At 49.3% G+C, this 18,079-nt stretch overlaps 1 protein-coding gene across 5 annotated transcripts in view; it reads left to right on the plus strand.

Annotated features, from left to right (window-relative positions):
* The window catches only part of ERC1 (ELKS/RAB6-interacting/CAST family member 1), an 86,168-nt gene that overhangs the window by 26,978 nt on the left and 41,111 nt on the right, over positions 1-18,079 (plus strand). For 4 of the 5 annotated variants that reach the window (XM_069965077.1, XM_069965105.1, XM_069965095.1 and 1 more), the window contains exons 3-12: positions 1,863-2,279; positions 5,369-5,443; positions 5,730-5,885; positions 7,547-7,639; positions 7,962-8,129; positions 8,360-8,527; positions 11,359-11,496; positions 11,584-11,724; positions 14,157-14,297; positions 16,974-17,167. In XM_069965077.1, the coding sequence (XP_069821178.1) occupies positions 1,863-2,279; positions 5,369-5,443; positions 5,730-5,885; positions 7,547-7,639; positions 7,962-8,129; positions 8,360-8,527; positions 11,359-11,496; positions 11,584-11,724; positions 14,157-14,297; positions 16,974-17,167 (1,691 nt within the window). The remainder of the gene's footprint in view (positions 1-1,862; positions 2,280-5,368; positions 5,444-5,729; positions 5,886-7,546; positions 7,640-7,961; positions 8,130-8,359; positions 8,528-11,358; positions 11,497-11,583; positions 11,725-14,156; positions 14,298-16,973; positions 17,168-18,079) is intronic. The other variant, XM_069965113.1, reaches the window with a different exon arrangement.

An 18,079-nucleotide genomic window follows, 5' to 3' on the forward strand; every position in this document is an offset into this window, starting at 1 on the left:
GGGATCACCCATCCTCAGGTCTGTAGGGATCATCCATCCTCAGGTTTATAGGGATCCTCCATCCTCAGGTCTGTAGGGATCATCCATCCTCAGGTCTGTAGGGATCATCCTCAGGTCTGTAGGGATCACCCATCCTCAGGTCTGTAGGGATCATCCTCAGGTCTGTAGGGATCATCCTCAGGTCTGTAGGGATCACCCATCCTCAGGTCTGTAGGGATCATCCATCCTCAGGTCTGTAGGGATCATCCATCCTCAGGTCTGTAGGGATCACCGATCCTCAGGTCTGTAGGGATCACCGATCCTCAGGTCTGTAGGGATCACCGATCCTCAGGTCTGTAGGGATCATCCATCCTCAGGTCTGTAGGGATCATCCTCAGGTCTGTAGGGATCATCCTCAGGTCTGTAGGGATCATCCTCAGGTCTGTAGGGATCACCCATCCTCAGGTCTGTAGGGATCCTCTATCTTCAGGTCTGTAGGGATCATCCTCAGGTCTGTAGGGATCACCCATCCTCAGGTCTGTAGGGATCCTCTATCTTCAGGTCTGTAGGGATCATCTTCAGGTCTGTAGGGATCATCCTCAGGTCTGTAGGGATCACCTATCCTCAGGTCTGTAGCGATCCTCCATCCTCAGGTCTATATGGATCATCCATCCTCAGGTCTGTAGGCATAATCCTCAGGTCTGTAGGTATCATCCATCCTCAGGTCTGTAGGGATCATCCATCCTCAGGTCTGTAGGGATCATCCATCCTCAGGTCTATAGGGATCATCCATCCTCAGGTCTGTAGGGATCATCCTCAGGTCTGTAGGGATCACCCATCCTCAGGTCTGTAGGGATCACCTATCCTCAGGTCTGTAGGGATCACCTATCCTCAGGTCTGTAGGGATCACCTATCCTCAGGTCTGTAGGGATCATCCATCCTCAGGTCTGTAGGGATCACCTATCCTCAGGTCTGTAGGGATCACCTATCCTCAGGTCTGTAGGGATCATCCATCCTCAGGTCTGTAGGGATCACCTATCCTCAGGTCTGTAGGGATCACCCATCCTCAGGTCTGTAGGGATCCTCTATCCTCAGGTCTGTAGGGATCATCCTCAGGTCTGTAGGGATCACCTATCCTCAGGTCTGTAGGGATCCTCTATCCTCAGGTCTGTAGGGATCATTCTCAGGTCTGTAGGGATCACCTATCCTCAGGTCTGTAGCGATCCTCCATCCTCAGGTCTGTAGGGATCATCCATCCTCAGGTCTGTAGGGATCATCCATCCTCAGGTCTGTAGGGATCCTCTATCCTCAGGTCTGTAGGGATCATCCTCAAGTCTGTAGGGATCACCTATCCTCAGGTCTGTAGCGATCCTCCATCCTCAGGTCTATAGGGATCATCCATCCTCAGGTCTATAGGGATCATCCATCCTCAGGTCTGTAGGGATCATCCATCCTCAGGTCTGTAGGGATCATCCATCCTCAGGTCTATAGGGATCATCCATCCTCAGGTCTGTAGGGATCATCCTCAGGTCTGTAGGGATCACCCATCCTCAGGTCTGTAGGGATCACCTATCCTCAGGTCTGTAGGGATCATCCATCCTCAGGTCTGTAGGGATCATCCATCCTCAGGTCTGTAGGGATCACCCATCCTCAGGTCTGTAGGGATCACCCATCCTCAGGTCTGTAGGGATCACCTATCCTCAGGTCTGTAGGTATCCTCCATCCTCAGGTGTGTAGGGATCATCCATCCTCAGGTCTGTAGGGATCATCCATCCTCAGGTCTGTAGGGATCATCCTCAGGTCACATGTCTGGTGTCGGTCCTCACTGCGGCTCTCGCCTTCTATTCCCGACCCCCATTGACTCTTCTCCCGTTTCTTTGCAGCATCTGCAGATGACCATCCAGGCGCTGCAGGACGAGCTGCGCATCCAGCGAGACCTCAACCAGCTCTTCCAGCAGGACAGCGGGGGGCGCTCCAAGGAAGTCTTCACCTCCGACCTCACCGAGGAAAACTTCCGCATCCTCCACTCTGAGCATGACCGCCAGGCCAAGGAGCTGTTCCTGCTGCGCAAGACGCTGGAGGAGATGGAGCTCCGCATCGAGACGCAGAAGCAGACGCTCAACGCCAGGGACGAGTCCATCAAGAAGCTGCTGGAGATGCTGCAGAGCAAAGGAATCTCCTCCAAGGTGATGGACGAGGACCACGAGAGGACACGCAGGCTGGCCGAGGCCGAGATGCACGTCCACCACCTGGAGAGTCTGCTGGACCAGAAGGAGAAGGAGACCAACATGCTGAGAGAGGTAGAGCCTCCGCTCACAGCCAAAGCTGCACATTGCATTGTGGGAGGTGCGGTCTTCAGGTCCAATCACTACATCTCCCACAATGCATGACAGCAGAGCACCTAGTAATATATAGCACTATGGTCTTATAATATGCGGGTCTATATGCTCCAGTCACATCCAGAGCTGCACATTGCATTGTGGGAGGTGCGGTCTTCAGGTCCAATCACTACATCTCCCACAATGCATTACAGCAGAATATACTAGTAATATATAGCACTATGGTCTTATAATATGCGGGTCTATATGCTCCAGTCACATCCAGAGCTGCACATTGCATTGTGGGAGTTGTAGTCTTCAGGTCCGATCACTACATATCCTACAATGCATTACAGCAGAGCATGCTAATAATAGGTACATAGTAATACCACACACAACCTGAGGACAGGAGTGGCGCTGTGTGTTTCTTCTGGATAACCCCTTTAACAGTATCGCTGCACATCACATTGCATTGTGGGAAATGTAGTGTTTGCCCCTCTAATCCCTTATGGGAACAGTATATCTCCCACAATGCTCAGCAACAGAACATGAGACAGTTGTGACTGCAGCTCTGGCTGTGAGTAGAGCAGAAGCCTTACTGACATTAGTGTCTGTCCCCATGTTATTTGCCAGTCACCAGCACTTGGCCCTCAGATCGGGGTCAGGTTGTGAGCATAAGATCCTGGCAGTGTAAAGGTTAATGCGACAACATTCCTGCAGGCAGCAACAAGGGCTCATAACCTGCAGAATTATGAGCGCAGCTCCGGCTGTGATTGGAGTATATAACATATAACATGGTATTTGTCATCTCTGGGTCCAGCAGTGTAAAGGGTAACACTCCCGTATCTGTGCAGGTAGAATATATAGGGGTTTATAACCTGCAGAATTATGAGTGCAGCTCCGGCTGTGATTGGAGTATATAACATATAACATGGTATTTATCATCTCTGGGTCCAGCAGTGTAAAGGGTAACACTCCCGTATCTCTGCAGGAAGAATATATAGGGGTTTATAACCTGCAGAATTATGAGCGCAGCTCCGGCTGTGATTGGAGTATATAACATATAACATGGTATTTATCATCTCTGGGTCCAGCAGTATAAAGGGTAACACTCTCGTATCTCTGCAGGTAGAATATATAAGGGTTTGTAACCCGCAGAATTATGAGCGCAGCTCCGGCTGTGATTGGAGTATATAACATGGTATTTGTCATCTCTGGGTCCAGCAGTGTAAAGGGTAACACTCCCGTATCTGTGCAGGTAGAATATATAAGGGTTTATAACCTGCAGAATTATGAGCGCAGCTCCGGCTGTGATTGGAGTATATAACATGGTATTTATCATCTCTGGGTCCAGCAGTGTAAAGGGTAACACTCCCGTATCTCTGCAGGTAGAATATATAGGGGTTTATAACCCGCAGAATTATGAGCGCAGCTCCGGCTGTGCTGGCAGTAGGAGCCTGGCTGAGGTCATAGTGTAATGCAGGAGTCGTCTGCACCCCGGCAGTGTAAAGGTTAATGCCGGGCAGCGATGTCTCCGCAGCTCAGGGTACAGACGGCTACTTTCCTGTTTCCACGGAGACGGTTGCCATGGCAGCTGGGGGGGTCGGGATAAATGCTCTGGTTCTGGAGCCGTAAATAGTTTCTGGCAGGGAAGGCGATGGCGGAGCGGTGTGATGGGCGGAGCCTCTGGTCACTGATCCCGCCCCCAGGGGGGGGGGTCACCCAGCTTTCCCAGACCCCTGACTGCTAGATATTGACACAGGGATTAAATCGTTTGCGGTCTATACATTTAGATTTGTCTATCAGGACTTATCACCCAGCTTTCCTGCACCCCTGAATGTCACTTCCGCCTGTGCATTGACAATGGGATCAGACAGCGTGGGAAATTTAGTTACAGGGGAACTCCGGCGAAAAACCTGGTATCAGATAGTTATATAGATTTGTAATTTACTTCTATTCATAAATCTCCCAGTAGTTATCAGCTGCTGTATGTCCTGCAGGAAGTGGTGTATTCTCTCCAGTCTGACACAGTGCTCTCTGCTGCCACCTCTGTCCATGTCAGGAACTGTCCAGAGCAGCAGCAAATCCCCATAGAAAACCTCTCCTGCTCTGGACAGTTCCTGACATGGACAGAGGTGGCAGCAAAGAGCACTGTGTCAGACTGGAGAGAATACACCACTTCCTGCAGGACATACAGCAGCTGATAAGTACTGGAAGATTTAAGAGTAGAAGTAAATTACAAATCTATACAATGTTCTGACACCAGTTGATTTAAAAGAAAAAGTTTTTTGCTGGAGTTCCCCTTAAGCCATGTAATGGCATCAGTATTGATGATCACCCAGCTTTCTGAGACCCCTGAATGTCAGCAGTATTTAGTTATCTATCCATTCAGGGATGAACGATTGCACAGGAGGAGGGTGTATGTGGTGTAATGGCAGTGATATCGGTTATCACCCAGCTTTCCCAGAGCTCTGAATGGTTGATCTGTCTACATGGATTACTGCTGGATGAGGCAGTTTAAGGCTTGTCTGACGGTCACCCAGCTTTCCCAGATGCTGATTTACCAGGGATTGTAGACTAGAACATGGGAGGTGTATGGCCCCCAGCCCCCACCCAGCTTTCCTCTGTAAGACATGGATCACTGGGTCACTCCCTGAGCCACAGCATGATGTCCAGGCTGCCATCTTGTGGATGAGATGGGTACTGCAGCGCCCTGTAGAGATTATACTGCTACAGCTTGAATGCGGCGCCATCACACCATGTTGCTTCCTTCTCAGTAGGAATCCAGTGCAGCTTGTCTCCGTTCCCTCCTGTTGGGTGCTCACCCTGCAGCGTGCAGCATATACAGGGTTAACAGAGATCCCCAGGTTCTTCCCTTTTCCTGGAGTAACACGCTGAGCGGAACTCCGACACATCCTGGCCAAAGGGAGCGCTATCAGTGTTCTCCCCTGGCAACCGTTCTGTTGTCACACCGGAGATGCCCTCGTGTGGTGTCTGACATGGCCGTTCTCCGGGGATTGGGGGGGGGGTCGCTCTGGGGCCGGGACTCACCTGTGTTATTGTTGTTACAGGAAATCCACCGCCGCTTCGAGAATGCTCCGGATTCTGCCAAGACAAAAGCCCTGCAGACCGTGATCGAGATGAAGGTACGAGCCCCCCCCCCCCCCCAGACCTGGAGCTATATATATATATATATATATATATATATATATATATATATATATATATATAGTCAGCTGGCCATAGGGCGGGCGCTGTCATTGGAGCATAGCTAGGCGGGATCGGATATATAGGATAGTCATGGCCTCTGTAGTATTGCTGCAGGTTCTTAAAGGGGAAGGAGCCCAAAAGTGCCCACCACAGCTATTGCGATGAATTGTTGGCCACATTGCCCGATCCAGCCATGGTCACATGACTGGCATTATTTTATAGGACTCCAAGATCACCTCCATGGAGCGCGGCCTACGGGATCTGGAGGATGAGATCCAGATGCTGAAATCTAACGGGGCCCTGAGCACCGAGGAGCGGGAGGAGGAGATGAAGCAGATGGAGGTGTACCGCAGCCACTCCAAGTTCATGAAGAACAAGGTGAGCACAGCGCCCCCCTGTGGCCCCAGAGAGAACAGCACCTGGACCCAATCCCTACTGATCCCCCGCATCATAGGAGCAGAGATACACTGCTGGGGGTCCGACAACCGGAACTGAGAATGTACACAGTGACCTTACCAGCAGAATAGTGAGTGCAGCTCTGGAGTATAATACAGGATGTAACTTAGGATCAGTAATGTAATGTATGTACACAGTGACCCCACCAGCAGAATAGTGAGTGCAGCTCTGGAGTATAATACAGGATGTAACTCAGGATCAGTAATGTAATGTATGTACACAGTGACCCCACCAGCAGAATAGTGAGTGCAGCTCTGGGGTATAATACAGGATGTAACTCAGGATCAGTAATGTATGTACACAGTGACCTTACCAGCAGAATAGTGAGTGCAGCTCTGGAGTATAATACAGGATGTAACTCGGGATCAGTAATGTATGTACACAGTGACCTCACCAGCAGAATAGTGAGTGCAGCTCTGGAGTATAATACAGGATGTAACTCAGGATCAGTAATGTAATGTATGTACACAGTGACCTCACCAGCAGAATAGTGAGTGCAGCTCTGGAGTATAATACAGGATGTAACTCGGGATCAGTAATGTAATGTATGTACACAGTGACCTCACCAGCAGAATAGTGAGTGCAGCTCTGGAGTATAATACAGGATGTAACTCAGGATCGGTAATGTATTGTATGTACACAGTGACCCCACCAGCAGAATAGTGAGTGCAGCTCTGGGGTATAATACAGGATCAGTAATGTATGTACACAGTGACCCCACCAGCAGAATAGTGAGTGCAGCTCTGGGGTATAATACAGGATCAGTAATGTATGTACACAGTACATTCAAATACAGAATAAAACTCTGTTGGACATTGTTGGACTAAGGTTCTAACTTAATTGCTCAGTTCTGTAGTGCCCCACATGACCACTAGGTGGCAGGGCAGCTCTGCAGTTACCCTTCATTCTGTCACAATGCACCTGATTCCGATCTCGGGTTCCTTTTGTTTTTTTGGGTCCCCCCCCCCCTCCCCCCTTTTTTTTTCTCAGATAATTTTCTTCTTGCTCCTGCACCAATATTAAAAGACATTGCGGCACCTTTTGCACTTTTCTGCCTGATAACAATAGCTGGAGCTCAACTGCAGGACAGACTGTAGAGAAATATCAGACCGTTTGCTTTCAATCACTGTTACATTTAAAGGGGAACTCCATCCCTCATGGTTATGTGTAGTTAAAGGTCTGGGCCTTCCTTATGTAAGTAAAACTTCATCATTCTGTAATAAAAAGTTGTATGAGGTTCTGATAGGCTTGGCATGTCACATGTCCACCATTTCCACGGCCTCTGCTTGCTGTCAGTGAATAATATTTAGACTTTCCCCCCTAAGCTGAGCATTTGTTACTCTGTATCAGTGCAGGTAAACCTACTAGGAGGTAACTCATACACTAATATATGTAAGGAATTACCTCATCTATTCACTGACAGCAAGCAGGGGTTACACTACAGTTATGACTTGTAAAGCTCTGGAGGACTGTGATGGTTTCGATGGAGTTCCCCTTTAACAGTGGGTGGTCTCATGGGCCCGCCGCCCCCCAGATCCGTCACCTCTGACCTTACTGAGTTCTGTGTTTTGATGTTCTGACAGGTAGAGCAGCTGAAAGAGGAACTGACTGCAAAGGAGAGCCAGGCGGAGGAGCTGAGGAAAAGAGTGTCAGCTCTGCAGACGGAGCTGTCAGGCGTAAGGCTCCCTGTTGTCTGTCCGCTGGCTTTCCTGTCTCTTCCTGGCGGTCTGCGCTGCCTCTAACCTCACTCTGTAGCTCAGTGGGCACTCACACTAACCCCTGCACTCACAACACGACTGGCCCGGGCCCCGGCCCTTTAAGTCTTGAATTCTTTGATAAATCCTTATTTTTTAGTTATATATATATATATTATATATGTGTTCCTCCTTCGGGGGGCGCTCTGTTTGGACTAGGTGTTATGTCTCAGGTCAGCGACCTCTTGTCTTGTCTTTGGAGTTGCTCAGTTTTTTCAGTCCTGACTGGTGTTGCCCCCTGCAGATCGGGCAGGTGAAGCAGGAGCTTTCCCGGAAGGACACGGAGCTGCTGGCCCTGCAGACCAAGCTGGAGACGCTGACCAACCAGTTCTCTGACAGCAAGCAGCACGTGGAGGTCCTGAAGGAGTCCCTGACCGCCAAGGAGCAGCGGGCTGCCATCTTACAGACTGAGGTGAGGGCAGGAGTCACAGGGCAGCGGCTTGTGTCCTGGGGGTCTGGAGAGACAGAAGAGAGGGCAGCAAGGATAGGCTTTTAGGGGGTGGGGTAGTTAGACAAAGGGGTGGAGTTAGGTTGGGAGGGCTAGGTCAGATTAGTAGGTAAAGGTGAGGGGGGGATTACTATGAGGGGTGAGATTACTATGATGGGTGGAGTAATTTTTGATGTGTCGCCCTCTCTCTGCAGGTGGATGCACTGCGCCTGCGGTTGGAGGAGAAGGAAACCATGCTGAACAAGAAGACCAAGCAGATCCAGGAGATGTCAGAGGAGAAGGGCACGCTATCGGGGGAGATCCACGACCTCAAGGATATGCTGGACGTCAAGGAGAGGAAGGTGAACGTCCTGCAGAAGAAGGTGAGAGGTCATCATGGAAAGCACCCCAAACATTGCTATATAGAGACAGAATCCCAGCCTAATTCTTCTCATACCTGAGGGTTTGTCACAATGTGTTCAGTCTACACATTCATGCAGTGCTTGCTACTGTGTGTCAGTGCAGGTAAATGGTATCAGACTCTTCACAGTAAGTGTCGCACATGTGTATCTGATGTCCACACAGACCCCTTGTGTCTTTGGTCGCATAATAGATTGTAAGCTCCTATGAAGAGCAGGTGATATCGGTATGGGGTGCAGTCCTGCACTCTCACCAGTAGATGGCTCTCCTGTGGAGAGCAGGTGATATCGGTATGGGGTGCAGTCCTGTGCTCTCACCAGTAGATGGCTCTCCTGTGGAGAGCAGGTGATGTCAGTATGGGGTGCAGTCCTGCGCTCTCACCAGTAGATGGCGCTCCTGTGGAGAGCAGGTGATACCGGTATGGGGTGCAGTCCTGTGCTCTCACCAGTAGATGGCTCTCCTGTGGAGAGCTGGTGATATCAGTATGGGGCGCAGTCCTGTGCTCTCACCAGTAGATGGCGCTCCTGTGGAGAGCAGGTGATATCAGTATGGGGTGCAGTCCTGTGCTCTCACCAGTAGATGGCGCCCCTGTGGAGAGCAGGTGATATCAGTATGGGGTGCAGTCCTGCGCTCTCACCAGTAGATGGCGCTCCTGTGGAGAGCAGGTGATATCGGTATGGGGTGCAGTCCTATGCTCTCACCAGTAGATGGTGCTCCTGTGGAGAGCAGGTGATATCACTTCCTTCTGTTATCAGTATGGGGTGCAGTCCTGCGCTCTCACAGTAGATGGCGCCCCTGTGGAGAGCAGGTGATATCGGTATGGGGTGCGGTCCTGTGCTCTCACCAGTAGATGACGCTCCTGTGGAAAAGAAGGTGATATCACTTCCTTCTGTTATCTGTATGGGGTGCAGTCCTGAGCTCTCACCAGTAGATGGCGCCCCTGTGGAGAGCAGGTGATATCGGTATGGGGTGCAGTCCTGTGCTCTCACCAGTAGATGGCGCTCCTGTGGAGAGCAGGTGATATCACTTCCTTCTGTTATCAGTATGGGGTGCAGTCCTGAGCTCTCACCAGTAGATGGCGATCCTGTGGAGAGCAGTTGATATCAGTATGGGGTGCAGTCCTGTGCTCTCACCAGTAGATGGCGCTCCTGTGGAGAGCTGGTGATACCGGTATGGGGTGCAGTCCTGTGCTCTCACCAGTAGATGGCGCTCCTGTGGAGAGCAGGTGATGTCAGTATGGGGTGCAGTCCTGCGCTCTCACCAGTAGATGGCGCTCCTGTGGAGAGCAGGTGATACCGGTATGGGGTGCAGTCCTGCGCTCTCACCAGTAGATGGCGCCCCTGTGGAGAGCAGGTGATATCGGTATGGGGTGCAGTCCTATGCTCTTACCAGTAGATGGCGCTCCTGTGGAGAGCAGGTGATATCACTTCCTTCTGTTATCTGTATGGGGTGCGCAGTCCTGCGCTCTCACCAGTAGATGGCGCCCCTGTGGAGAGCAGGTGATATCGGTATGGGGTGCAGTCCTGAGCTCTCACCAGTAGATGGCGCTCCTGTGGAGAGCAGGTGATATCACTTCCTTCTGTTATCTGTATGGGGTGCAGTCCTGCGCTCTCACCAGTAGGTGGTGCTGTCTTACCATTATATTAGTGTCAGTATTGGTGTCTATGAATTGGCGATCCCTGCATACGGGTGGTTGTTCCTGGCATGGCTTCCTGGGACTTGTAGTACCACCGTAGCTGTATTTATTCTCTCCTCCTCTTGTGGATCTCTTGCTCTCTGTATGGGATCTAAGCGCATGTCATTCTGACTATTGTCTCTGGCCCAGAGCTGAGGGGCAGAGAGAGGTCAGCCAAACTGAGTGATCAGTCATCTGCCCCTGCGTGTGTGGCTGGTAGACCCTGGCACAGCATTAGTCTCCTGCCTCACTTCACCTGGTGTCACTTTGCAGAAACTTCCCTTCTCTTTTGTCGGGAGCCGCCGACCTGGAAACTGTAATTGGTGGCAGTAATGACAGCGGCTCCTGAGTGACAGCCCCTCCCTCCCCTGGCAGCCATGTCCCCAGTCATTGATACAGTAGGATGGTGCCAGGGTTGATCTACCAGGTAATGTGCAGGGCACCGCGCCATCTTCAAGCCTCATTAATGACTGGGCATAGAGCTGGACTCCAGTACCCGATAAACTGGTCTGACCATCTGGGTGCAGCTTTGATTTAAAGGGCCAGTACCCCTAATGTCAGTGCCTGGTAAAACTGTCTATGGAAAGCTCCACCAGTGACAAAGGGAGCAACACTGGCCTTCACATAGTATATTAGGAGTCTTATTGGAGTTGCCCTTTAAGTGAAAGTTCATGACCTCTAAATATGTCAATGAAAGGACTTCTAGAAGAAATAATAAAGACCTTGTGCCCACTCTGGTTAGGTGATCGGCGGGTGCCGCTGCCTACGCTCTCCTTCCTTAACCCTTCATTTTGGAGGTGTCTTCAGACAACAAGGACGTCTTGTCTCGTGGGATCTCCTGCCATAGACTTAAAGCCTGAAAGGGCCCTTATTTTGGCTGCGAGTATTTTTGGAGCTGGGGCTGTGTACACAGGAGTCTGCGACACGGACCTGTTGTGGCCGGGACGTCTCATGAGACTGCTCTTCATCCTGTAGGTCACGTCTCGGCCTTGTCCAGTCTCACACGAGTAGCAAAAACTAATAGGTTGCCACCTAATAGTAATATTAGACTTTCTGGAGTGTTAGATGCCGTATTAAAGGAATTTTAAGGGCGTTGAAATTCTCGTGTTTATCTTTTAGATCGAAAACCTTCAGGAGCAACTGCGGGACAAGGAGAAACAACTGAGCAGTTTAAAGGAGCGAGTAAAATCCCTCCAGGCTGACACCACCAACACGGACACCGCCCTGACCACCCTGGAGGAGGCACTGGCCGAGAAGGTAAGAGAGCGGCCTCCGTAATAAAAGTGTCAAACGCCGTACGCTGTAGGACGCGGGAGTAACACAGAAGTCACCTCTATCTCTCAGGAAAGAATCATCGAACGTCTGAAAGACCAGAGAGACCGAGATGAACGCGAGAAGCAGGAGGAGCTGGAGAATTACAAGAAGGAGTTGAAGGACTTGAAAGAGAAAGTCAGCACTTTACAGGGAGACCTGTCTGAGAAAGAGGTGCATGTCTGACTGCTCTGAAAAACTTGGGGGCTCGTCCGGGATGAAATCAATATTTATAAAGAAGACCTATAGATAAAGCTCTGGGCTCGTCCAGGATTAATCAGTATACATATAGAAGACCTATAGATAAATCATGGGGGCTCGTCCGGTATGAATCAGTATACATATAGAAGACCTATAGATAAATCATGGGGGCTCGTCCGGTATGAATCAGTATACATATAGAAGACCTATAGATAAATCATGGGGGCTCGTCCGGGATGAATCAGTATACATATAGAAGACCTATAGATAAATCATGGGGGCTCGTCCGGTATGAATCAGTATACATCTAGAAGACCTATAGATAAATCATGGGGGCTGGTCCGGGATGAATCAGTATACATATAGAAGACCTATAGATAAATCATGGGGGCTCGTCCGGTATGAATCAGTATACATCTAGAAGACCTATAGATAAATCATGGGGGCTGGTCCGGGATGAATCAGTATACATCTAGAAGACCTATAGATAAATCATGGGGGCTCGTCCGGTATGAATCAGTATACATATAGAAGACCTATAGATAAATCATGGGGGCTCGTCCGGTATGAATCACTATACATCTAGAAGACCTATAGATAAATCATGGGGGCTCGTCCAGGATTAATTAGTATACATATAGAGGACCTATAGATAAATCATGGGGGCTCGTCCGGGATGAATCAGTATACGTATAGAAGACCTATAGATAAATCATGGGGGCTCGTCCAGGATGAATGAGTATACATATAGAAGACCTATAGATAAATCATGGGGGCTCGTCCAGGATGAATGAGTATACATATAGAAGACCTATAGATAAATCATGGGGGCTCGTCCAGGATGAATGAGTATACATATAGAAGTCCTATGAATAAATCATGGGGGCTCGTCCGGGATGAATCAGTATACATCTAGAAGTCCTATGAATAAATCATGGGGGCTCGTCCGGGATGAATCAGTATACATCTAGAAGACCTATAGATAAATCATGGGGGCTCGTCCGGGATGAATCAGTATACATCTAGAAGACCTATAGATAAATCATGGGGGCTGGTCCGGGATGAATCAGTATACATCTAGAAGACCTATAGAGAAATCATGGGGGCTCGTCCGGGATGAATCAGTATACATCTAGAAGACCTATAGAGAAATCATGGGGGCTCGTCCGGTATGAATCCGTATACATCTAGAAGACCTATAGATAAATCATGGGGGCTCGTCCGGTATGAATCAGTATACATATAGAAGACCTATAGATAAATCATGGGGGCTTGTCCGGGATGAATCAGTATACATCTAGAAGACCTATAGATAAATCATGGGGGCTCGTCCGGTATGAATCAGTATACATATAGAAGACCTATAGATAAATCATGGGGGCTCGTCCGGGATGAATCAGTATACATCTAGAAGACCTATAGATAAATCATGGGGGCTCGTCCGGGATGAATCAGTATACATATAGAAGACCTATAGATAAATCATGGGGGCTCGTCCGGGATGAATCAGTATACATCTAGAAGACCTATAGATAAATCATGGGGGCTCGTCCGGGATGAATGAGTATACATCTAGAAGACCTATAGATAAATCATGGGGGCTCGTCCGGGATGAATCACTATACATCTAGAAGATGTATACACAGACATATAGAATCACCTGTTACTGTGCTGTGTCTGGTTTAATTGGTGTCCCCATTTGGAGTAGTTGTACCAGAGCTGCTGTAGAGAGTCAACCCTTTAAAAGTGTCACTGTTGTTTATTTTATTTTATTTTTTTTGCAGAAATCAATAGTCCAGGCGATTTTAAGAAACTTTGTAATTGGGTTTATTAGCCGAAAAATGCATTTTTATCATGAAAAAGCAGTTTGAAGGTCTCCCCCCTTTCTTCATTGTTCTCTAAGGAGAGGGGAGGTGTGGAGGGAGATGAGGCACCAAAACAGGACAACGAAGAGTTAATTTACAGCTGCATCACTGGGCGATCTCCTCTCAAGTCAGTACTGACCTCTGAATACCAGCTTTCACACATGTCCCGCTGTGTAATCCTTTGTTCTCTGCTCTCTGCTCCCTCCTCCCCCCTTCCCTCTCCATAGAACAGACAGGGCCTGACTAATGTAAAAGAGTCGAGATTTTCTGATAATGAGCAGTGAATGAGAGGGGAGGGGGGACCTGGGGAAAGTCTTTGTGAATGCAGATAATGGCATATTTACCTAATAAACCCAATTACAAAGTTTCTTAAAATCGCCTGGACTATTTATTTCTGCAAAAAAAAAATAAAAAAAAAATATAATAATACGACAGTGACCCTTTAAATAAAAACTTGGGGGCTCGTCCGGGATGTAATCTAAGTAGCTGTATAACACATATTCCTTTTATCTTCCTTTTCCTCCCCCGGTCCTTGTGCAGTCGTCACTTTTGGATCTGAAGGAACACGCCTCCACCTTGGCGTCCTCCGGCCTTAAGAAAGATTCCAGACTGAAGTCCTTGGAGATTGCGCTCGAGCAGAGGAAGGAGGAGTGCCTGAAGCTCGAGAACCAGCTCAGGAAGGTGAGGAGTCCCGCACACTGGGAGTCATTACTCTATTACTTAAAGGGGTAGTGCGGCGGTAAAGAATTATTCACAGAATAACACACATTACAAAGTTATACAACTTTGTAATGTATGTTATGTCTGAGAATTGCCCCCTTCCCCGTGTCCCACCACCCCTACCTGTGTACCCGGAAGTGTGGTGCGCTATACATACCTGTCACGTGCCGACTCGTCTCCGATCTTCAGTCAGTGAAGTCATCTTCGGACGGCCGGGCCGAATCCCTCCAACCGTCCTGAGTGCCGGCCCCCCTCTGCCGCGTCATCGGCTGCTCAGCCACGATTGGCTGAGCACAGTTATGCTCAGCCAATCAGACGATCACTCGGCTGTCCGAAGATGACTTCACTGACTGAAGATCGGAGACGAGTCGGCACGTGACAGGTATGTATAGCGCACCACACTTCCGGGTACACGGGCGGGGGTGGTGGGACACGGGGAAGGGGGCAATTCACAGACATAACATACATTACAAAGTTGTATAACTTTGTAATGTGTGTTATTCTGTGAATAATTCTTTACCGCCGCACTACCCCTTTAAGGTGGACTCTATCAGGAACACATCAGACCCTCCGCACCTCGAGTATGGGGGGGGGATCTGATCATTTCCATATATATATGTCATGTGTTCTCTCACCTTCCTGAATGTTCCATTATGGTATACGGATTTTATAGGGGGCGTTTGGAGACCCCCTCCTATATTAGCGTGACCTGTAATAATTGGGGGGGGGGGGGTACCTCTATGTAATAATGTTCCTTGGAGCCTCTTGGGTTTTCTCTTTGACCTCGCTCTTCTTCTTGTCCTTGTCTCAGCAGTCAGATGGGTCACAGCACATTGGAAAATCAGTAAGTGGTCGCCGCATGTAGCCCCGTGTGTTACAGCCGATCCCGCATGTCTCCTCCCTACTCCATAGTGTGCGCTCCGCCCCTGCTGATCCCCAGTATTATTACTGCCACATGGGATTATTATTACTCTGGGAGTCACTGCTCCCTCCCATACTCATCCCTTATCCACCAAGACTGATCATAATGTCCACCAGCAGCTAATGCTCAACTCACCAGCAGAATAGTGAGTGCAGCTCTGGGGTATAATACAGGATGTAACTCAGGATCAGTAATGTATATACACAGTGACCCCAGCAGCAGAATAGTGAGTGCAGCTCTGGAGTATAATACAGGATCAGTAACTCAGGATCAGTAATGTATTGTATGTACACAGTGACCCCACCAGCAGAATAGCGAGTGTAGCTCTGGGGTATAATACAGGATCAGTAACTCAGGATCAGTAATGTAATGTATGTACACAGTGACCCCACCAGCAGAATAGTGAGTGCAGCTCTGGGGTATAATACAGGATGTAACTCAGGATCAGTAATGTATTGTATGTACACAGTGACCCCACCAGCAGAATAGCGAGTGTAGCTCTGGGGTATAATACAGGATCAGTAACTCAGGATCAGTAATGTAATGTATGTACACAGTGACCCCACCAGCAGAATAGTGAGTGCAGCTCTGGGGTATAATACAGGATGTAACTCAGGATCAGTAATGTATATACACAGTGACCCCACCAGCAGAATAGCGAGTGTAGCTCTGGGGTATAATACAGGATCAGTAACTCAGGATCAGTAATGTATGTATGTACACAGTGACCCCACCAGCAGAATAGCGAGTGCAGCTCTGGGGTATAATACAGGATCAGTAACTCAGGATCAGTAATGTATGTACACAGTGACCCCACCAGCAGAATAGTGAGTGCAGCTCTGGGGTATAATACCGGATCAGTAATGTAATGTATGTACACAGTGACCCCACCAGCAGAATAGTGAGTGCAGCTCTGGGGTATATTACAGGCTAATCTCCCATCTGTGTCTGTATGACCTCCTGTCAGTGTGATGTGCAGTCCTGGTCCCCTGTGGGCTCTATTCTCGGGGCGGATCTGGTCGCCGGCGTGGCCCTGTGATTAGTTCTGTGTGGTTTTGGAGAGGTGACCTCGCCCTGCCGGCAGTGACAGAGGGCACAGTGTGTTATGTGGATGGCGGGACGCTGCCAGGTGTATGGGGTGAGCGCCTCATGTAAACAGGCGACTATTAATTATCACCCACGGCAGCTGAGAACAGGAGGGGGAGGGGCAGGACCATCTGCCCTGCGGACCCTGCCAGCTGCGCACAGCCACCCGTCCTGTCATGGAAAATCGGTGTTATCGTCCCAGGCTGCAGGAACCAGACCTCTGGGCGCTGTCCGATTTCCATCACGACCAGTGTTGGCATCGCTGCCAGGCTAGCAACCAAGTCTTAGAAAGCTGACTTCATCCTTGAGATGAAAATGAAGTGTCAAGAAGGAAAGATCTGCACTCACTTATTATTAAAGGGGAACAGGCCCATTGTTAAAGGGGCACTCCAGAAAATAAAAACAAAACAAAAAACACCTTTCAAATCAGCTGGTGTCAGAAAGGTATACAGGTTTGTAATTTACTTCTATTAAAAAAATCTCCAGTCTTCCAGAACTTATCAGCTGCTGTATGTCCTGCATTCCCCGGAGTACCCCTTTAAACAATATGGCTGCCTGTGTCACCCCACAGGGCTTGTCTGATAGAATCGGTCAGGTTGTGTGTGACGCTATCGGTTGTGTCTCTTCAGGCCCACGAGGCTGCGCAGGACGCAAAGTCCGGCCCAGAGGTGAGCGAGCGGATACAGCAGCTGGAGAAGGAGGTGGCCAAGTACCGCGAGGAGGCCGGCAAGTCCCAGGCCGAGGTGGACCGGCTACTGGAGATCCTCAAGGAGATGGAGAATGAGAAGAACGAGAAGGATACCAAGATCGCCGAGCTGGAGAGGTGAGGGGGGAGCGGGGGAAGACCACCGGGGACTGGGGATTATAACTGCAACACTCACAGCTGACACTAGGGGGCACCATAGAACTAGATATACACCCAGAATTGGAATAAATGGCGGATGTATGTGACTTGCTGTGTTTGGCCCCAACCTGTAAAACTACAACTCCCAGCATGCCTTCATATCTTTCTCCTCTCGGTGTATGATGGGGATTGGGGTTCTGCAGCCGTTGACCTGGAGCGTAGTCACATGACCCACCTCCGCTCTCTGTCTCCTGTCTGTAATAATCCTCTGTCTCTTTATCTGACTCTCTCTCTCGCTGTCTCTTTTTTCCCCGGACACGCGGCTCCCCTCAGCATGACGTCCAGGTAAGTGCCGCTCGCATGCTGCCTTGTTACTTCTGTGGTTCCTTTGGTTTCCACCTTTTGCCTTTGTTACTGGAATGGTCACCCAGCTTTCCAGGACGCCTGAATGGCAATTGTTCTATCTCAAACAAAATGGTCAGAGTGTCACGGTGGATTTACACCACACATAGAGAGGAGAGGGGACTGACGGCTGCTGCTCAGCACTTACTATGGGGGGGGGTCATTATAGGGTCCTCATATTATAGGGGGTCACTATAGGGTCACCTATTATAGGGGGGGTCACTCTAGGGCCACATTATTATAGGGGGGGATCACCATAGGGTCACCTTATTATAGGGGGGTCACTATAGAGGGTCACCTATTATAGGGGGGGTCACTCTAGGGCCATATTATTATAGGGGGATCACTATAGGGTCACCTTACAATAGTTGGGTCACCATAGGGTCATCTTGTTATAGGGGGTCACTATAGGGTCACCTATTATAGGGGGGGTCACTCTAGGGCCAGATTATTATAGGGGGATCACTATAGGGTCATCTTATTGTAGGG

Source organism: Dendropsophus ebraccatus, chromosome 1, assembly GCF_027789765.1.
Source record: "Dendropsophus ebraccatus isolate aDenEbr1 chromosome 1, aDenEbr1.pat, whole genome shotgun sequence".
NCBI classification, from domain to species: domain Eukaryota; kingdom Metazoa; phylum Chordata; class Amphibia; order Anura; family Hylidae; genus Dendropsophus; species Dendropsophus ebraccatus.